Source organism: Octodon degus, unplaced genomic scaffold, assembly GCF_000260255.1.
Source record: "Octodon degus isolate 3935 unplaced genomic scaffold, OctDeg1.0 scaffold00144, whole genome shotgun sequence".
In the NCBI taxonomy this organism is placed as follows: domain Eukaryota; kingdom Metazoa; phylum Chordata; class Mammalia; order Rodentia; family Octodontidae; genus Octodon; species Octodon degus.
Window position 1 is genome coordinate 2,256,905 of NW_004524720.1, and position 22,736 is coordinate 2,279,640.

At 40.5% G+C, this 22,736-nt stretch overlaps 1 protein-coding gene across 15 annotated transcripts in view; it reads left to right on the top strand.

Annotated features, from left to right (window-relative positions):
- Positions 1-22,736, top strand: part of Pard3 (par-3 family cell polarity regulator) — a 543,836-nt gene that overhangs the window by 183,119 nt on the left and 337,981 nt on the right. For all 15 annotated transcript variants that reach the window (XM_023701951.1, XM_023701947.1, XM_023701952.1 and 12 more), the window contains 2 exons: positions 2,427-2,602; positions 20,806-20,937. In XM_023701951.1, the coding sequence (XP_023557719.1) occupies positions 2,429-2,602; positions 20,806-20,937 (306 nt within the window). In that variant the 5' untranslated portion in view covers positions 2,427-2,428. The remainder of the gene's footprint in view (positions 1-2,426; positions 2,603-20,805; positions 20,938-22,736) is intronic.

A 22,736-nucleotide genomic window follows, 5' to 3' on the forward strand; every position in this document is an offset into this window, starting at 1 on the left:
CTCCCTCCCTCCCTCCCTCCCTCCCTCCCTCTCTCCTCCTTCCCTCTTTTCTGGTACCAGGCATGGAACTCAGGACCATGTGCTGTCCAGGATGGCACTTAAGCTGCTGAGCTATCTCCCCGCTCCCCAGCCTTCTTTTAGACTTAATCGTATGGAGGAGGAATGAGGAGGGTGAGTTGGAGATTGGTATATAGAGTTGCTTAATAACTGAGTACTTGACACCTCTATAAGTAGAAAAGAATACACCCAGCTCTAAGTTGCATTATCCTGATTGTCCTCCGCATTTTAGGGTCTCTCACTCCCTAATTTGGTTACTTTTCTGCTTATGTTTTTCATTTGATGATTCTGAGAATAATTTTAATAGAGAACTTTCCTTAAAATGTCATTGCAGTATGAATTTACAGATTTTTAAAATTCATATTATTGTAAACTTACTCTGAGAGTGACTATATAGTTCTTACTGATGTGTTTTATTTACTTTTTGGCACAAATTATAAGCAGTGATGACTCTCATAGGTATTTACGTATACCTAAAAACCAGAAATCATCCCTTATAATTTTCATGTATATGTGGCTCCCAGAAAGTTAATATAACTGCCAATGGTATTATGTCAGGCTCTGGACATCTCCCTCTGCTAGTGGGGTGTGGACTGTGTCACTGTTAGCAAGTGCAGTGAGGTACGAGTAACGGCTCAGTGCAGGAGGACTGTGGTTCACACACACCTGTTTTTTCTGACCATTTTGAGTCTGGAGATGATTGGGGTTCGACAGGTTTCAATATGACCTTCAAACAGCCTTTTGCATCCTCAGTGACCTTTGGGTCACCGTGTTGCCTCATGTTTCTCATAGAATGAGTTTACCACTTCATAATTAAAATTTTTGTTAGAGTATTTAAAACGGATGTTTAACTTGTATTTTAGTTTTTAATTTTTAATTAATTAATTTAGTTTTGTGGAACTGGGGATTGAACTCAGGCCCTTGCACTTGCCAGGAAAGTGCCTATTCCAGTGAACCATCTCCCCAGCTCAGTTTTTAAATTTTTAAAAAATAATTACTTCTCTGGTACAGAGTCTCACAGTGCAGCCTGGACTCGTAGTGATCCTCCTGTCTCAGCTCCTCAGTGCTGGGATTGAAGGTGTGTACCACCATGCCTACTTTCAGTGGCTGGCACGGTGTGGGGCTGGCACGGCTTGTGTTACTGGGGATCGAGTCTGGGTCCTTGCGCTTGCCAGGCAGGTGCTCAGACTGCCAAGCTGTTTCCCCAGCCTATATTTTAGGTTTTGAAAACAGATTGCAAACACAAATCTCTGTCTTATGTTCATCATGCTTTTGAGTGGTTTCATTTGGTGAGCGCAGCTTGAGGTTCTGATTCTACCGATCTCAGCCTGTACCTTGTTCCTATCTCTCTGTCTCCTGGTTTGTCTCTTCTGTGCTACGATGGTGATCCTGTCTGCCAAGTTGTTCTCAGCACTCCTGATACAAGTGCTCACCTGAATGTGACTGAATTTGATAAAGCACTTGTAAGCAGCCTGTTCTATGTGAATGAAGTTGCTGGAATATTCTTCCACGTAACTGTGCATGAATGTATATGGAAAAATTTGTGTACCAGAATACTACTTACGAAGTTATCTTATACAGATATAAACTATGCTTATGTTTTACAGTTTCTGGTAAAACCTCATTGAACAAAACCACATTTAATTCAAAAAATTCATTAATAGTATAGCCAAACATTGTCTAGATTTTGTATTTTTATTTTACTTCAGTAGATATAGAACTAAAAGTGACAGGAAATTTGTTTAGTTGCTTAGATTTTTTTCCTTTTTTATAATATGAAGTTTATTCGGAAATTTGAGGTAGTAAGAACAATAATGTGGTTGTGATGTCTTTATTGAATATGAACCATGAGCACCAAGCGCTGTTAACTCATGTAGTGCTTGGGCACTTTCATGAAAGAGGTTTTATTGTCACTCCAGTGGGAACCAAGAAGACAGCTGGACACCTGCTTAGTACCGGAGCTCATAGGAGGCGATGCTCCAGTACAGTGTGGTCTCCTCCCAAGCCTACCCTGTACCCTTCACCATAAGTGTTTAAAGGACCCGAGGAGGCTGGGCGTGGTGTCACATGCCTGAGAAGCCCAGCGTTCCGAGGCCGAGGTAGGAGGGTTGCCAAGAGTTAGAGGCCCACCTGGGCTAGATAGTTTAAGGCCCTCCTGAACTACAGAGTGAGACCCTGTCTCAAAAGAAGTCAAAATAGAGCGACAGCAGTAAAGGAACTGGAGTAATCTGTATGTAGCATACTGACTCACGGTCCCTTGCCGAACAGTGTTATTCTAATCTTTAATCTTAGGTCTTCATTACATCTTTCTTGACATGTCCTTTTCAGACAGTGTGTAAGTGTGAAACCCTGTCATTTTGTGTTTCTAGACATGCCTCTTCATGTCCGCCGGAGCAGTGACCCAGCATTAGTTGGCCTTCCAACATCTGTCAGTGACAATGACTTCTCTGAGGAGCCGTCCAGGAAAAACCCCACTCGCTGGTCCACAACAGCTGGCTTCCTCAAGCAGAATGCTGCTGGGAGTCCCCAAACCTGCGACAGGAAGGTAACTACCTCCTATGCCCTGGGCCCAAGGAATGGGCACTGAGGTGCCAGGCCCTGTTGGGTAGAGCCTGTGTCCTCTGGCACCTGCATGGTACCCTTTCATGGGCATCGTTGACTCTGCCATCAAAGTTCAGATGACGACCTCTTTTCCATCCAGCCTGAGTTTGCTGATAAAATAAATGAGTGTTAGATATGGCCAACGTGAGGCTGGGGAGATAGCTCGGTGGTCTATGCACCTGCCTGGCAAGCGCAAGGACCCAGGTGCCAGGTTCTATCCTTGCTGTGTTAGCCCTGTGCCCAGCTGGCCACTGAAACCAGGTGTGGTGATGCATACCTGTAATCCAAGCTCTGGGGAGGCTGAGACCGGAGGATCATTATGAGTCTGAGCTGTGTGGCAATACCTTGTTCTGAATGAATGAATGAATGAATGAATGATTAAAAAAAGATATGAGAAATGCTTATTTATGGGTACATAGTTGTTATAGTTTGTGTCTAGTTGTCCCCCCAAAGCCTCATGCAGTTATGGGTAGGCTTCTGGAGTTTGTGATTGATTATTGCAGGTGTGGATGCTGCCCTTGCCCTGGGGCAGGTAATTGGCATTACAGTGTAAGGAGGGCCCAGAAGCTTGGGCTGTTGCTGCTCCTCCCTTTGCTCTTTTTTAATATTTATTTATTTATTTATTTATTTATTTATTTAGTGTGTGGCCAGCTCAGCCCACCAGGGGGCGGGGCTGGCTGGCATGTGGTGCTGGGGGATTGAACTGCGGTCCCTGTGTAGCTTAGCTTGTTCTAAGTAGGTGCCCCAGACCACTGAGCCATCTCACCAGCCCTCCTCCCTTTGCTCTTGCTCTTTGCCTCCACCATGAAAGTTTGCTCTCTGCCCTGTGCTGCTCTGCTGTGGAGCCAGCCAAATATGGACAGAAATCTCCAGTAACTGTAAGCTAAATTAAACAAATCTTTCCTTCTTTCATTTTGGGTGTTGAGTCTGTGTCCCAGCAATGAGAGAAGAGTAACTGAAACAATAGTTTAAGTTGATAATATATTCTTGTGATTAAAGAAGGGAAACTTCCAACATGAAATGTACTCCTCTCTCCTTGTCACCACTGTTTCTCTTCACAGGCACCTTGATTTGCTATTTGTGTCCCCTTACAGGGAAGTTTTACATATGTAAAGGGTTTGATTAAGAAAAAACCCTAGCATATAATATTTAAACATTGTTACAGTAAAAGACACATTGGCATAAACCCCATTCAGAATAGTCCCTTTCAATTTGAACACATCGTACACCTTTTTTGCCACTTTCTGGTGTGACATTGACTTTCGTGGCGGTCTTCAGTTACACTGCCCCGCTGCCTTGATGTTCTAATTCATTACAAACATTTACTTTTGACGGTCATGACTTTGGAAGGGGGCCAAAAATCACAGGGTTTCAGATCTGGTGAGTGCAGGGACTGAGAACACAATGTCCTGTTTTACGAACCGCCTTTCTGGTGGAGGGCACCAGGCAGCAGCGTTTGCCATAGCTTTGATCCTCTCTGGTAGAGAAACAAGAGAGAACTGCCAGGACTGCTTTAGACAGTGGCAGGGACAATGACATATGTGTGCTCCAAGTGAGGGGAAGTTGTAGTGGGGGATTAGTGGTGACAGTGTGTCTTGTACATAATATGATTTTTAAATTTAAACACTCCCTGAATGTTTTTATCACACCAAATTTAAGTATACCAGCTCATGAGGTAGATTAAAAATGCAGAGCATTGTGGGCTGTAAGGATAGAAGTGGCCGCCATGGGCTTTTATTCGTGTAGCTCACCTGGCCATTGATCCCTTCAGCCTCCCTCAAAGTGGAAAAGTGGAAGTGTGCTGTCCATCCCCATGCAGTGGGCTTTCTAAGCCCAATTTATTTAGTGCAAATAAATGAATCTCATGTTGCCTGTCTTTTTTTCCCTCTTGTTTTTTAATTTTGCTTTTTCCTGTTTGTTTTTTGAGGCCAGGATCTTGAGATCCATCCATCCATCCATCCATCCATCCATCCATCCATCCATCCATCCATCCATCCATGCACCCATCCATCCGTATTTTACAGGCTGGCTTTCAGCTCACTATGTAACCTAGGTTGGCCTTGAACTCACTGCAGTCCTCGTGCCTCAGCCTCCCAAGAGCTGGCTTTAAAAGCTCATTTGAATGCCCTTTGTCATCTGTTCCATTACAGCCCCCACCAGCCCACTCATCATAGCTCTAGCTTTTAAGCAGCGTTTGTCATTTTCGCTGCTGAATCTGTTGAACAGATGCTCGTAAATATCCATTAAATAAGGTGACAACATTTTTCAACATAGCCAGCAATTTAGCCTGGTATGTAAAGAGAAATGTGGAAATAATACTAATCACATTAATACCAACATGGATGTATATTGAGATTTGCCTGGCTTATCCATTTCATCTGTACAAAAATGCCTGTAAAATTTCTTTTACTTTCATCTTGCATTTCAACAAACTCTGCTTTGTATTAGTTCGAGCAAAAAAAAAAGAGTGCAGAATAGAGTTTAAACTGAGAAGAATTTGCTGGCATAAATGGACTACATTTTTAAGTTTCTGAGGTTTTTTTTTTTTCTTTTCTTTTGAATTAAGAGACTGAAGTGTTAGTAGTCTTAGTATCCAGAGGTATTTTGTGATTGTGTAAGGAATCCTGATGGATTTTTCTCCCATTAAGATCAGTTTGGAACTTTCGAAGACTCATGCAGCAGGCCACCCAAAGGAGATTCATTTATGACTAGTCCTTGTGACCTTTAGTTTTTGTTCAGATGGAATCAGTTTTGGTTGTTCACAAAATTCTAAACAAGTTAAATTTGCAGCTTTAAAATGTTACATTTTAATAGCGTTTAACTGAGCTGGAGGATTCCAAGTCAGAAGGCACCAGTGTAGTTAGGGTTGACTTTGAACTCTTTTAGCATCTTGGGTATGTGAATCACTTCCATTTTGTAGCAGATAGACTTATGTTAACATAAAACAGCTTAATATTTTAATCCATTTCTCACAAATAATTGGAAGAACTTATGGTCTCTGGTGGGCCCCGGAGAGCTGAAGAATTTTAGACATTATGCACATCTGGTCTGCCCCAGGACAGGGTGCTGAGGCCCGTCCCTGAGTTTGAGATGCAGGTTCCAGCCTGGATCCCAGCCATGGCCTCCTGGCCTCCTGGCCTCCTGGCCTCCTGGCCTCCCGGCCTCCCAGCCTCCTGGCCTCCTGGGGTCCAGAGACCCAGCACTGGCTAGCAGTCTCTGCAGCAGAGGGAGGTATGCTGGGAGGCAGAGTGCTTGTGGCCAGCTGCTGGTGCTCACCTTAGTGGACTAACTTTAAATTGCCTGTGTCTGCCACTGGGAAACATTTGGGAAACTAGAGAAGAATAGGATAAAAATCACCCATCACTCCAAAACCCAGAAACAGCTAGTACTAAAGTGTTCGCAGACAGATACACACACCATTGGAATCAGGCTACGTCTACGTATTTGCATCCTAATTGTTTTTTACGTTTTTTTCAAATCAAAGGAATTATTCATTGTGAACTTAATTAGAAAATATTTCTTTAAATGTAAACTGTTTCATTGTAAGGTGTACTCTTATTGATTTATCATTCTCCTGTTGTTAGACATTTATACTATTTCTGTTCATCTGCACTATAAATATCAATGTTGTGAGACATCCTTGAATATAATATTTGGCTCAGAAATTGCTTCATATTCAGCAAGATTTCTTCCTAAATGAAGTGGTATTTCACGTAAGCAAGTAGTCACACTTTCCCACAGGAAAGACTTTGATCTACATAAAATCATATTTGCATCCAGCGCAGGTAAAAGGCAACTTGTAGTCTTGAGTTTCCTTTTGCTTAAGTTTTCAAATACTGATTTACTGACATTTACATTTTATGCTATTCACATTTTAGGGTGAGGGCTGTATGTATACATATTGAATTATATACATATGTTTATGCATCCTTATATACACATACCTACATGACTCAGTACTACCTTGTTTTTAGTTACGAAGGGTCTTCACCTCTTTTCACTATTCAGAAAGGAGGTTAGAGGAAGACATACTTGCTGAGTAGGAACAAACCATGAAATGCTTTTCTTTTGTTGAGTTCCGGAAAACTTGGCCTTGCTGATCAGTTTAAGAAGTTATTAGTTCTTACCAATTTGTTTAAGTGTTCTGAATGAAGAGATTGCTGTAAATGCTCTTTTTGTCTTGAGAGTCATTGGTCTTCCGCGGTGGAGTAGGCGCTCTGGAGTGACTGTCTGCATAGTGGCGTGGACAGTCCAGCCTGCTTGTCTGAACACTACAATGTCCAGCTCTGCCTGTCACAGCTAAGCACAATGACTGGAGTGGTTGTCCCGGGTGGGCCAACACTGCCTTTCCAGAGAGGGGAAGGGTGCTAGACAGACTTTGGTGCTAAGCCAGCGGGGAGGCTGGAGTGGGCAAGCGTTCTGTGGACTTCTGATTTCTCAGAATGCTTCCTGCTTTTCTGCAGAGGCCAGACATAGAGGGCAAGTGTTTTGCCCTTTTCGGAGTTCTCTGGGGCCTTCCCTCTTTCTTGTTTCCAGTGTCTTATGGCCAGATGCCTTTCAACTGTTTTAGGGAACATCTTGCTTACTCCTTGTGTGGAAGGTATCTAGAAGCTAGAAGCTGGTTTTCATTTGAAATTTCACAGGTTGTTAGTATCTCATTTGGGGGAAAATATCAGTCCTTCTGAGTGTAGAGATAGCTGTGGTGCTCTTGGTTCATCCCTGTTAGGTCAGTGTCGCTGAACCTTAGCAGGCCAGGGACCATGTGGAGCCTTTGCTTCCTTCCTTTGAAAACATGTGATGAGGCATTCAACTGAGAAGGCCCACAGTGACACCTGAGGGCTATGGCCCAACATTGTTTTCATTGTGTGACTGTCCCCCGAGACTTTGCCCTGTCTACCTGAATATTGCCAGGTGTTGCTTTGTTGAGGTACATATACTTTCCCCTTAAAAAAATTAAACATAGGTAGATTTAGCATAATAACTGCTCCCAATTTTCCAAAAATTTTACCTGATTAGGGAAAGTGATGAGAAAAACACGTTGTGTTGGCATCATTAGGTTTTTGTTTTTTTTCTTTTTAAATAAAGACCTTGTAAACTGGGTATAGCACTATACATCCATAATCCAAAAACTTGAGGGGCTGAGGCAGGAAGATCGCTATGAGTTTGAGTCTGAGCTACAAAGTGAGTTTAAGGCCAGCATGAAGTGCTTAGTGAAACTGTCTCAAAAAAGAAAAAAAAAATGTAAGAAAAACAAAAGGAAGACCTTGGAGACCTTGGGATGATTCTTACTGCCTGGGTTTATTAGATTGAGTTGCTTGACGTGTGTGGTGTCTCTTCATTCCCTCCAGTACATGCACATTCTTGGAAAAGATGCTTTTTAATTATGTTGCTGTTGTGGCACTTTTTTCCCATAATAAATAAATGGGGGCCCTTACCCCTAGTCTTTCTTTTTTCTTGGTACCTGTTGCAGCACACCATGATTCGTTTCTTGGTGGGAGTTGGTGGATGTACCTAACACTCCTGCAGTCCTTTCCCTCCTTTCTTCCCCTCCCTTCCTCTCCTGGTTTTCTTCCGTTTTGCAAAACTCTAGTGTCCTTGTTGGTTTTTTCATTGTTTTTTTGGCAGAACCTGGGACTGAACTCAGCCCCTGTGCTTGCCAGGCAAGCGCTTATTCCACTGAGCCATTTCCCCAGCCCCAGTTTTTTTCATTGTTATGTGTTTTTGCAGCTTTGTCCACTGAAAACAGAAGTTGGTACATGTGAGGCGTGTCCCGCTTCTTGAACTGTCCCTCCAGCCTAGAATATTTTTATAAACATTCCTTGCAGCATATCTTAAGGTGTCCCAGATTTTCTCCTCCTGCTACTTTTCCTTTATCATTTACCAAGTTATGAAAGGTAAAGGGAAGCAGGTAATCATATTAAGTCCCACAGAGGAGTTTTCCTGGCAGTTAGGGTCTGAGTCTTGGGACTTGCCTGGAGCATGCCGGCGTTGGCTGCCCACATTCCCAGCGGGTAATTGTCAAGCAGTATTGTTTAAGGTCTAGCGAATTTTCCTAATTTTTCTGGTGCTTTGACAAAGTTTTCTTACATCTCATAAATATTGATAGCTGGGGTTGCTTTTCTGTCCTGTACTGAATTTTTTTTTTATATACTTGGTATTTATTAACTGTATTTTGTGGGTATTGTGTTGTTTGACATTCATATTTTGGCCAATTTTGCTTGTTCTTATGAGTAACCTTTGGAAGCATCCTTCAGAGAATATACTTATATGTCAATTTATGTTACCACCTTTGATTATTATCTTAGACTAGTTACTTGGAGTAGATTTATTTGATCAAGGAGGTGAATGTTTTAAAAATCATTGGTAGTTATTTACTAGTTATTGGAAAGTGTAGAATAACCTCTGAATTTTTTTTTTCTCCTTTTTTTCAGTCCTGGGGATTAAATCCAGGTCCCTCATATTTAGCCATACCACCCCCAGCCCATTTTTTTTTTTAAATTTTGAGACAGGGTCTCATTAAGTTATTGAGTTGCCCAGGCTGGGCTTGAACTTGCTTCTATCCTGCCTCAGCTGTCCAGAATGCTGGACTACAGGCATGTGTCCCTGCACCCAGCTGCCCAAAGATCTCAGTTCTTAGTTATCTCTGTGGTCTCAGTTATTTCTGTGAGTACTTCAGGTCTACTTGAAATGAGAAAGTATGTGTAATTACTAAGAGATCTCAAATACAAGTATAATGGTTATTGTGCAATGTTGTCTTTTTTTTTTCCTATTTTTTTAAATCATAGCAGAATATTTATTTATTTATTTAGTAAATACAGGGTCTTACTATGCAGCTCGAACTCACAGTGCTCTTCCTGCCTCAGCCTCCCCAGCACTGGAATTACAAGTATGCACCACCATGGCTGGATTTGGTGGTTGGTAGTACATGCCCAGCGTTCCGGGACTGGCATGGCACGTGGTACTAGGGATGGAAACCAGGTCCTTGTGCTTACCAGGTGGGCACTTAGACTGCCGAGCTATCTCCCCAGGCCTCATAGCAGAATAGAACCTGGAACATTTATTGTACTTAGTTTTATAACATTTTACTTCTCTTTAGGGTTTGTGCAAATTTGTCATTGTCAAATGACAATTTAATTTATTGAGTTAAAAAAAAGGTGTTTGTAGGATTCATTAAAATATTGGATAGTCCCCCTCAATGTAAGACTGGATGTGGAACACAGCTTTTAGGTAGAAGCTGTGAGACAGTATTTCCTTCTGCTCTTCTGCCCCTCTTAGTTCTAAGTGTTCTAAATGCTTAGCTCTAAGCACCCCGGCTGTAGTGCTAAGTGTGCTTGGCTGAGGCTGAGGAGGAAGCTCAGTAGAATAAGCGCTTCCCTGGCAAGTGCAAAGGCCTGAGTTCAATCCCTGGTTCTGGGAAAAAAAAAACAGTATGCCTGGGTACATTGGGCTGAGGTGCCCAATTTCCATACCCCACGTGAGGTCCCCCATGCTAATTCACACACAGGATGTCTGCAGGAAGCGCCTGCTCTGTACTACTATGAGTGGGAAAACGTCTGCAGTTAAGATACACACAATAGATGAATACTAGATATTGGGTCCAACTTCTTGCTGTTCCTAAGTAGCTGGCTTATTTACATATTTGCTCAAGATGAAGTGGTATTCTGCACTTACCTAGCTGTCTACTTTCTTACTCTTTAACAATTCTTTGTCATCCTGGTCTTTGCTTTTAATTTATTCTTTCTAATATATAAGGCCCATCATAGTATTGGTAAATTTGAAAATATTTTATCTTTAAACTGGGGCCCTTGACCAGTTGCTGTGAAGAAAAAAAAATTCTGTATCTTTTGGTTATTTGCGAGCTAAGCACAGCTGCCAGCATTATAGTAATCATCCAAATCCCCAAAGGCTGAGTTGAGATAGTTCTTTAAAAGCACGCGTTCCCTCTGCGACAGACCTATAGCTGTGTTTAATTTTCTGCAGCATTAGCTTCAAGGGAGACCCAGCTGAGACCTAGATCTTACACCACTCTGCTGTGACATTTGTGTGCATTGTTCAAGGTCTCTAAAACTATAAACTTTGCCCTTTCTTTTACATATTAAAAGGCTTTAAATGGAATGCAGTGCATTTTGGACTTTAACTGAGTGGTGGTTATAATCATCTACAATAAGCCAGCTTCTAGTGCCAGGCTCACTTAGTCTGTGTTGTTAATAACTGAGTCTCATCTACTTCTGTTCCCTGTTTAGGAATATAATTTGTCTTTGTGTGTCTAAATATTACAGATTGTGTTTAAAGTTATAAAATCTGAAAGTGCTATTGAGGAAATTTTATTGGAGCCTCAATGTGATGTTTTTAGAGTTCACAAGCCACTCTGGGAATTTAAATCTAAAATAAAGCAAGAGTCTTTATTGTCTGTCTTCCAAATTTACATATAGTGCAGAGGGAAATAAATATGCTGTACCCCCTTTTCTTAGACAGAGCAGGAGATATAGCATTGACTACATTCTGTGACTTACCTACTTTGAATCAGGAAGTAGATGCAGCCGGTTCATGTCCTGTCATGAACTGGAGAAGTATCAGTCAGATGGGTTGATTGAGCATGGAGTGCCACATCTTCTCATTCTTGCTGGCCCAGCCTTGCACAGGCCTGGTTCTGTTTTGCATGTGTTTCTGTTACCACTGTGTTTTTAGCTGTCTTTGCAGAAATGCAGTCCAGTTGATTGTTTCTGCAATTTGAGGGTAGGCATGGTTTTCAGTTGTTCATGTTAATTTCATGTTATTAAAGTGAAATATGAGAGGCAGTTAATTTACAGAGAGTGAAGATTTATGTGGGTTCACAGTTCAGGAGGTCCAGTCAAGATCACGTGGCCCCATTGCTTTGGGTGTCTTGTGAGGGCAGCACATTATGGAGGAAGTATGTGGTGGAACAGAATACTCGCCTCATGAGCTAGGAAGAGGAGAGAGACCCCAAGACCTCAGGCCATGAGACCCCACCTCCTAAAGGTCCTCAGCATCTACCAATCCCAGCACCCTGAGCACCAGGTGTTGAGTAGTATGTGGTTCTCAACTTAGTCGAAGCTTATCACCAGGTATCCTATGTCCAAGCTGTGCCTTAGGTTTGCATCTTTGTTCTTGTCATGAAATGATAGCCATGTTGTTCTGAGCCCCTGCCATTCTCAGGCATGGTCCTATATTTGGCATTACACGTTACATTTCCTTTAATCACCAACCTGAAGGACAGGTCCAGTACTATTGCTACTCTTGCTTTGTTGATGAATAGGCAGAACCATACAGAGTTTAAATGATTCATATGACATTTAAGTCAGTTGTTGCAGTTGTAATATGAAGCCAGCTGGTCTACCTGTGAAGTATGTGCTCCTGGTTATGAGCAGCTCAGTGGTAGAATGCTTGCCTAACGTCTGAGGCCTTGGGTTCAATCTCAGTACCCGAGGAAATAAACTCTGCTGCTAATAGGTCTTGCACCTTCCAGCATACTTTCAAATTTTACATGGGTATGGCCAAGTGTCTGTTTACTTGAATTCTTTAAAGTATAAAATATTTCATAATTATCTTATCATACCTTATCATGTTTATCCTGAACTTTCTGGTAAGCAACTTAAAAACATGAGTATAAATATAATGGGGATTCATTCATTGTTAAAACTGACATAATTTTTGAAAATCTCATGTAGAGTCTATATTATATCTTGATATTTTAATTTTAAGTAAAAATATGCTGACTAATATCGCTGCTATCAGTCTATTATGTTAGCAGATCTTTGTTTCTTTCCTCAGTTTTATGTTTATCCATTTTCTCTAATCTTCAGGATATGTATTATTACTATTTTTTTTTAATTGAGGACATGTGTAGACTTTTTCTTGATATCTTTCTTCCATTGTTCAAAACGACTTAGTGACACTAAAATAATGGTGTCATTAGATTATTACTCCAGGACTAAAGTAAATACCCATGAGTTCATACCACCAGTAGGTGGCTGAATAAAAAATAAACAGAGGCAATGGGACATGCTTCTTTCAGGGGAAGTCTAGGTAATGTTTATAGTACTTCCTCCTCCAGAAGGTAAAGCTGAGTTCCTTTCTTCACTGAGATTGGCTGTGTAGTGTTTCATTTCTAAGAAACAATAAACAGTGAGAAGTGCAGATCTTACAGTGGTGAGACGACCACGGCCAGGGTAACCAGGGATGAGTTGTATTGGTACGGTGAAGCCCCAGTAGGAGGTGAGGACCAGCAGCTTATCTCTGTATGTTGGTTTGCTTATGAAAACCCTTTACTCCTGTATAATCATGAGGCGTCACCAGACAAGCCAGAGCTGAGGGACATTCTACAAAGTGCCTCCCCAGTATTCTTCGAGAATGTCATTATCATGAGAAGCAAGGACAGACTGAGCCACTGTTGCAGATCAGGAAAGGCGTTTTGATGACTAAATGTAATTTAGGGTACTAGCTTGGATCTCAGTACAAAACAAAGGTATTAGTGAAAAAAAAAAGGTGAAGTAAACTCTGTAGTTCATATTATTGTACTAGTGTAAATTTCTTACTTTTGAGAAATTTCCCAGGGTTGCCCAAGATGTTAACATTAGAGGATGGTAGATAAAGCGTGTAGAGGGGATGTCTGTACTATTCTTACAAGTTCTTCTGTACATCTGAACTTCTTTGCAAAATAAACTGCTTTAAAACCTAACCATACAAGGTAGTTCATATCCCCCATATTTGGTGCCAAGAATCAAAGATGGCAGTTAACACTGTATTTGGAACAGTAGTACCCCCAGGTACAGTATTTGGAACCTGGGGTTCAGGCTTCAGCTGCCTGTCCTACCTACCACTGCCTGGAGACTTCCAACACACCTGCTGGTTCCAGAAATGAGTACTGTGTCTTCTTTGGAAATGAACTATGTTAAACCTTTCCTAACTGGTCGCTACCACTTCCTGCTTGGGGGTGGATGGCTTGTGTAGCCAGAGTGAGAGCCCTTCTCAGGGCGCCCCCCCCCCACCCCCAACCCACTGCCCACACAGTGCAGTGAGCACCAGCCAGGGGGCCTTGGGCCAGTGCGGCTGGTGAGGCCTTCTCACTGGGCTGTGCCCCCATTCTTTCCCACTGGGTTTAAGGGCCCTGCATGCCTAGGAGGGCATCTTCCCACTGTTATTTTAATTTCTCTCAGGGTGTCCTGTTCAACAGCTATTTTGTTTGTGCTTTGAAGAGATTAAGTATTTTCAGAAATGGCAAAGTTTCAGCAGGAATTACTCAAAACTTCTCTGAAAGTCACATCTTCTAAAGTTATAGTTTAGTCATAATTTAGAGACAGAAATAACTTCCTTAAATATTAACATCCTGCTCAGAAAATAGACTTTGTCTGCTGATGGGGTTGGAGACAGTGTCTTAAGTCTCTACAAGTTTTTGCCCTGTCTTTGTGCTGTTTACCAGGAGGAGACAGAAAAGCCCTGCATGAGGCAGTGTGCAAGATAAGAGGAGTGAGAATAAACATTTGCTACATTTTCACAAACCTCTCCAGAGAGATTGTTTATCTGAGGAGGCAGCTTCTCAATTAAGGGAAGACTGAGGTAAAGGGGAAAGCTAGAGTTCATTGTTCTAGAACTTTCGTAGCAATTCCCAGTTATTCTTCTAATACATACAGTGATCAGTTAAAATGTTAATAATAGAGTACTTTGATTTCATAAACTAGTTGTATGTGACACAAGTGTCTCCTTTTGAAACTTTATCAATGTATGTCTCCTTTGTATATATCCTTTTCAGTTTAGTGAATAATGCTATTTAGGTACATGAATATAAAAGAGTGAGGCTGCACCGTAGGTAATGTGTGCGAGCCCGCGTGGAATTTGGCAGCTGCTGTTTTACTTTCTCTCCCTCCTTCCCAGTGCTTCTCCCCTTCTTCTCTTGGAGTTATGCAAAGTGCTTTGGATGCAAAATGCTGTTGTTAACTTGTAATTTTAGTTTTGAGATAAACATTTAAGATTGTATTTTGAAAAAAAGTCAAATGTGGATAGATATTTTTTACCTTCAAAGTCAAAAATACATGCCACTTTCTAAAATGTTTTAAAATCGTCTCAGATTTCAATTTGTTTTTCAGTATCAAAGCAGCATGAGTCAAATGATGGTCTTCATGTTTATTGTAGTTTTAAAAAAATGAGTCAGGGATTTGCAGTGTTGCCCAGTGATGGAATGCTCGTCTTGCACCAGCAAGGCTGTAGGTTCAGTCCCAGCGCTAACAAAATTGAAGAAGAAAGCAAGGTAGGGAGAAGATGAGAAAGAAAATAAATGAGTCAGGCTTGTCAAAGCTTAGTCCTATCTGGACCGTTTATAATGTTACTTCTTCTGTTCCTGACATTGTTCACTGCAGAATGCTTTTGGGTCTAGGGAAGTAAAGTGATTTTTGTGGGGGACCGTGGGAGACATTAAATGAAAGTTTCTATTGCCATTGCTTTTCTGTTAGTTGTATGTTGTGGTTCCTCCAGCTAAATTCAGAGGAGTGCTTAATTTTGTAGTTTAGGGAAATAGATAACTTTTTTCCTCATCTCTATCCTCATCACCTTATGCATATTTTCATAGGAGAAAGAGCATAACCCCAGCCATATAACTTGTGATGACCGGATGTGATCTCTTTGCTGTGCCCTTCCTGTGTTCAAGCATTGAGGACATGCTTTCCTGGGGGAGGGCTCAGCCCGCAGGAACATCTGCATGTCAGAGACCGTGTCATTTAGGCCACCTCACTGTGATGAGATCAAGGCTGAGAGGTGGGCCGCCTCATAACCAGCAATTTTCTAGAGATGGAGTGTGGAGCGGGATAAGTGGAAAGTGGAAGCGTGTGGTGCACCCATCTCTGCGGACCCTTTGTGGTAACTTCTCTGGATCCCTCTCTCTTCTTTAAATAGAACAGGTTAAGCTACACTGTCTGTAACTTAATCTTTCTAACTGCAAGATTCCCTATCTAGGACTCAGTTATAGCTCAGTGGTAGAGAGCACTGCTTAGCATGTGTGTGACCCTGGGTTGGATTTCTGGCACTGAAAAAAAGGTCTGTAAGTTAAATGTTTTCATGGCATTTTGAGCTGTCGAGATGAATTGGGAACAACTAGGGAAGCTGGTTCCAGTGCATGGCTTGTTGTTTCTCTTCTTTGGTTCCGTGGTCTGCTCCACAAACAGGTCTCTTCAGACATGGCATACATATATGGGTGCATTTTATGTTCAGTCAACCTGAATCTCCGTGATTCTAAGCAACATTTCTCCATACAGGGACCTTTTATTTTCATAGCCTCATACAGAGCTGTCTTCCTGGGGTTCTATTTCTCACCTGAAGTAAAGAATGTCATAAAGCTGCTGGTCAGTTATGTAGAGCTTTGCTTTTGCATTTAACCTGAACGGCTTGCTATGTCTCAGGCACCTGAATGCATGCGTAATTATAATTCTCAAATGTAAACTTCTATGTTAGAGTTCTATGAAGTTTTTGTGTGAGGTGTGTCTGTGTGTGCGTGCGCGCACGTGTGTGCATGTGCAGTTATGCACGTGTGCCTTCATTCTTGAATATTACAGTGAACTAAGTGAAACTGTAAGTGTAGAAGCTATTCTACATGGGTTGTAACAACTGAGAATAACAGTTTAGAATTTTCAGGCCAACATGAAACTTAAAAAAATGTGAACGTTACCTTTACAATTTCACAGGAAAAAATAACATTTTCTGTGTACATAGTAGGATATTTTATATTGTGCATTATTAATTTGCTGGAATAACCAATTTACTTGGATAAATTATTTTCTTTTTTTTTATTCCTGTTCAAAACTTGGATTTAATTTTAAAAAATATTCAAGGTAAAAGTAAGATTTATTACTCTTAACATTTGAAGTAAACAGGTGACATGATCCATATTTGTGTTCAAGGTTTCAGAATTTTCACTCTCATTTAAAATTTTGAAGAATTACAGTGTGAGCACGGTCTCTTGTGGCAAGCTGTAGTGGTAAATTTTAGCAGATGACCTGTCTGTCTCTAATGACTTCCAGCTGGTCACAGTAACAAAAAATTATGGAAGTTTGAGTTTCCTCTGTCTTGTCATCAATCTATTGGGACAAGGTTCTAAACACTTATTCTGTCATCTTTTCTGTGCCTATTACCAATAATTACTAATATATAATTACTAAGCATAGAGGGGACATTATAAAAAAAAATAAGTAAGCTACACATCTGTGCTGTGGTTCACAGTGCATAGGGATTCCAGACAGCATAGAAGCAAGTTGCTGGACCTCAGATCAGCAGTACCATGTGCATTTGTTGTAGGATATTAGTGATCATTGATTTCAAATAATACTTTTTTTCCATAATGAAGTATTTAGTTTTTATCTATGGGATGCATTCTAAAAATCCTGTTGGGGGGGGGCTGGTGAGATGGCTCAGTGGTCTAAGGCACCTACTTAGAACAAGCTTCGCAAAGCACAGGGACCACTGTTCATTACCCCAGCACCACATGCCAGCCAGCCCCGCCCCCTGGTGGGCTGAGCTCCCCCCCATAAATAAATAAAATTCAAAAAATAAATAAAATAAAATACATTATAAAAAACAGTAAAAAAAATAAAAATCCTGTTGGTTGCTTGAGATTTTAGATAGTAACAAACTTTGTAATTTACTGCTTTTCTGTCTTCTCTGAGCATTGGTGTTCTAACTTTTGTAATTTTTGTGCGCCAGATAAGTGAGCACCAATTTATTTCTTCATTCTTCAGAACTTCTGAGTTGAAGATTTCATTCTTAACATTGATCTTGGCAAACACAGTATTGGCCTATGATTTTGTTTTCTTTCCTTATTAAGTCAAGAACTCTCCCTTTTCACCTAACGGAAGCACTTTTTGGCTTCTCTTGGGTATATGTGAATTTTCATCACACTATTTTTGCACTTTGGGACCATTATTAACTGCATTGTAAACTGCTTAGACACAGTGCTGCCCAGTGGCTAGTGGGCTGGCTGTGGGCTTACGTGGTGCTGGGCAGAGGAGGCGTTCCTGTCTGGGTAGGGCAGGCAGGACGGGAAGCCACCAGATTTCATTACATGTTACAGTGGTGTGTAGCTTAGATTTTAGAAATTTTCAATTCTTTAACTTTCTCCTGTATGTTTTGGATTGTGTTCAGCTGCAGCAACTAAAATCTCAGGAAGCTAAAACACAGTTATGCAATGCTTCGAAGTAGTCATGCAATGGGGTAAACAGTGACTACTGATTGGCTGTCCTTTTGTAAACCCAAAATGTGGAGTGTAATAGGGTCCTTTCTGAGCACAAGAATGACAGATGGTTCAACTCGGGAGTTCCACACCCATGAGACTTGGTTTCATGCACAGAACTACTAAATTACGTGTTTTTAAGTATATATGCAACATATTGAACGTTTGGTTTGGGCTCGGGTCTCACCCCCAGGATATCTTACTGTGTATGCGCAAATATCCCCAAACCTGAACAATTCTGAAATCTGCAATGCTACTTGTCCCAAGTTTTTGGGTTGGGGCTACTCAGTCTATACTGTGTTTAGAATACATTCTTTCGTTTCCTTGTTTTAAGAAAATGTCTAAATAGATAATTCATCTAATCTAAGGGACTGCCAACCTGTTACAAATTGATTATTGAACTTGATTTTTCTAAGGTAAATTTATTCCTCACCCTCCTTTTTCCCCTCCTCCCCCTCTCCACCCTTTTACTTTTTTTTTTCATTTATTGTTTTAGAGAATGACTTGAAGGTCAAAAATATATCAAAAACAATTTTATTTAGAGACCACTTTAGGTTTCTCTCTTCTGATCTTTAGTATTTGTGTTCCTTTCAAAGTCGTATTCTAGTGTAGCCCTCAGTGGGCACAAAAGATAGATTCTGGCAGAAGACAGGATAGAGTAGGCTCCATTGAACCAGCAACATGATTGCTGATGATTTTAGCACGCCTCATGTAATTTTTAAAGAAAAAAATGTATTCTAAGCCATAATTACTAATTTTGCTTTAGTCTCATAATTTCAGGTTAGGTATCTTGAAAATGGTTTTCTTTGTTCTTTTCTTGGTGAAATGATAAAGTAGAAAATTAAATTCTCCTTTTTACCACTATTGCAGTGTTGAAAAATGTTGTAAACCTAAAATCTTCACATCACATGGAATATTTAAAACCATCTGATGCACAGAGGGTGCAAAAGGGAAATTTATGTGCATCGAGTGTTTTGTGTTTCAAAATATGGTGCGATTCCTCATGATTTTTAAAAAGGTGTTTGCAATTTTTGCACTAAAGCAGAGTGAGAACATAGTTGAGTTTCCTGTGCTAATGTGGAAATGTCCATTGCTTCTATAATAATCATGAAGTAGTTCTGGTGTTTGAAACATAGAGATGTGAGTTTGCCAAGATCTGACCATCAGCTGAAGAGCTGTTTTGGAAAGATAAACTGAGGAGTCTCAGCTTAGCATGTTAGGAATAAGCTTTTCTCTCCCAGCATTGGGTGGCTTCTCTGTGATTGCATTTTATTGAAATGTAATTTATTGAAATGTAGTTAAGCACACTTAACTTTCCCTGGAAGAAATTTGCTTCCTAACTGGGATACCTCTACCAGGGAATAACAAATTAATATGCATTTCCCAGGCCAAGTGGCTTTCTGACACCTGATGATGTGGCAGTACATTTAGATGATAAGGAAAATCCCTGATCCCAGCAGGAACATCTGTTTTTTTCTGGCAAGAGGGAAAGTTTCTCCCACCCTGTGCAAAGCTGAGTGACTGCTTGGGGCAGCCTCTTAAGTGAAAGATTAACATTATAATTAAAAACAAAAAAAGAGAGTAATTCCTCATGGTATTTTTTTTTCATATAGTATTTTAGCAAAAATACTGGCTGAGGTGTAATAAACTATTGATCATCATTAGAAAATTAGTAATTATTAGGACTTTTAAGTATTTGTACTATTTGTGGATTTTTATAAATCTAAAAAAAGATGTTTTTATTTATTTATTTTTTAATTTTTTATTTTTTCAAAGTTTTATTGATCAACAGATAGCAATGAGACAGTTTCAAATCAAATCAGAAGTACAGTTTCAACAAATATTACACTGCATATATTCTTCTTAGTGGTTAATTGCTGTACAAGATGCGGACTTGTGATCCTATTTACAAACACCATTAGAACAAATCATTCTATTCATTAAGAGAATGCAACTGTGTATCTATCCCAACCACTTTGAATACACAGATACAAAATGGACATTCATAGGCATACCCCATTTTTTCTAAGTTCCATTATTGAATATTATAGGTGTGTAAACTCAGCAAAATATTCTAAAAGAGTCCAGTAGCCCATAATAGCATTGGGTCTTCTGCTTAACTGGCAATGTCAGAAATTATTGACCTGAGTCCCCCACAGCTCAACTTAACAGCATTGTTTTGATGTTTACCAGTATACAGAATGGAGACATTAATTTGATCATTGAGTGAAATAGATTTAAAATCACTTTCTAATTTAGAAATATGCTTGTCACTTGTTGTAGAGCTTTGAATGTCAATAAATCTGATGGCTTGGTTTCTTTTTCTCTTCTTTGAGTTATGAAATGTAGGATTGGAAACATATTTGATTTTAAAATTTTGCCTTTTTTAAAATTATTTTTTATTGATATATGTTTATAGTACATAATATTTACATTTCTTTTGGGAAAGGTACCTGTGTGTAACATGTTTTTAATGTTGGATCCCCCCCCCCCCCAGCTGTAGTTTGGGTTAAGGGAGTATGTATACCTGGATAGACATAGAGGGTTTTTTTTTTTTTACAGTTTTTCCTTTTTACAGTCCTGAGGTGGAACCCACAGCCTTATGCGTGCTAGGCCAGCACCAGAGCACTGAGCCCTTTCAACTCTTGGGACAGAGGTAGGGAGGTAGAGGATGAGGATGATTCTGCGTATTTTGGGCAGTGGTTTATGTGTTGATGTAGGGGTTCAGTTTCATGTTGGGTCTGTTTCAGTTCAGTGTGTCTTTGGGGCTTCTTCACCTACCTACTTTGTATAGACTTGGGAAAAATACTTTAAATATGTAGAATCATTTTTGTACTTTTGAAAAGCCAGGTATATTGTTAATTTAGAAAGTGGAAGTTTTTAATAAGATGCTCTTTTTCTTTCTGTTTGAACAGAAAGATGAAAACTACCGAAGCCTGCCAAGGGACACCAGTACCTGGTCTACTCAATTTCAGCGAGACAATGCCCGCACCTCTCTGAGTGCCAGCCACCCCATGGTGGACAAGTGGCTGGAGAAACAAGAACAGGTAACCAACAAGCCCCACTGGGCATCCTTGGCTGTAACGTCTTGCCATTGCTCAGCTCACAGCACTGACCAAAGATTGATTATTCCCACAAACTTCAGTTTAGTACCAGGCTCTGTGTCTGAGTTCATCTAATCGAAATGCAGAATATTTGTGTGCTGGTCCCAGATCAAAGATTTCTTATGAGTAGTTGTGAATATTTGCAGGAGATTTTCTGAAGCGTCCCAGTTTTAGCATTTGCAGTGTTGCTGAGACGCAGATATTTGGCAGTGCATAAAGTAGCTGCCGACTAGACTTTCAAGTCTGCTCTTCTTTAATAAGCAATAAGTCAAAGGATCTAAAAGGGAAATTAAAACTTTACCTTTTTTCCCAACTTCACTTCTTGAGAGAAATACTATATACGCTATAGTATTGTTTTAACAATCTCTATTATTTTGTCAGAATTGAAAACTTGCCCTTCTATAATGTCAAGGACCAGTTTTAGGTTTATGAGTTTTAGGGTTGATTATTTCATCCTGAGACAGCCTCCTAGAATGCATGAAATTGAAACTGTTTCCAGCTCCTTGGAGCCCTTGCCACAGCTGGGGTACAATGTTTGGGTTTGGGGTTTCAACCCCAGGGCTAGATGGTCAGAGGGGAGAGAAAAAAAATTGTTTCCTATGAAGTACTGTTTACAGAGTTCCACTGTGAGAGAAGATTTAAAAGTTCATTTTGTAAGTTACTTTTTCCAGTTATTTTTAGTATCTTAATTGTTTCTTTTCTGCCTGTTTTTGGGGGGGAGGTGGTGGTACTGGGGATTAAACTCAGGACCTTCTGCTTGTCAGACAAGCGCCTATTCTACTGAGTTATCCCCTGGCCCCTTAATTGTTTCATATAATGTTCATGCTCTCACTTCTTTGTTTTTCTGTGGGGGGACTTGAACCCAGGGCCTCATGCATGCTAGGTAGGTGCTGTGTCTCTGAGCTACATTCCCAGCCACTTCCTCTCACCTACCTCTCCTTATTTAAATTAAATCTTGAGACAGGATCTCACTAAGTGTCTCAAGCTAGACCTTGAATTTGCCAGCCTCTTACTGGAATTACGGTCCTATGCCACTATGCCTGGCACAGTGTCCACGCTTTTGTAGCAAGAAAACCCTAGGCTTTTCTTTGTTATTTTTAATAATTTTTCCCTCCCAGACTTGAGATATGATTGACAAAACTGTAGATATTTAGGGTATACAGTGTGATGTTTTGATGTTGTAAAATTATTATCTCAATCAAAATTATCTGTCATTTCACATAGATAACGTGAAATCACAGATGAATGCTACAGTCAGCGACATTCGCATATACAATATGTCACCTTTATTTTTACTTGACCTATTCAACACAGAGCCTCCAGAAGTTCTCTTGGAACTGAAAGCTGGTAGCTGTTGTCTGTCAGCGTGGCCCTTTGCCCCAGCCCCCAGCTTGCACTGACTGCTGTGTTGCCCTCTTAGTATGGCACCGGCCTCACTTTTTAGATTCCATATGTGACTGAGGCCATGCCACATTTGTCTTTCTGTGTTTGGCTTCTTTCACTTATCATTATAGCATCTGGCTTCATCTTGTTGTAAAAGGGAGAATTTCTTTTTAAAGCTAAATACTCTTCCTGTGGACATGTGTCACATTTCCTTTACTCATTTATGTGAGGCCAGGCGTGCGCTGTTGCTGCATCTCGACTCCTGTGGGTAGTGGGAGCCTGAGAGCGCCAATATGCATTTGGTTTACTCATTTTATTTCCTTTGGCCCCCTGTCCAGCAGTCGAAGTACTGGATTGCA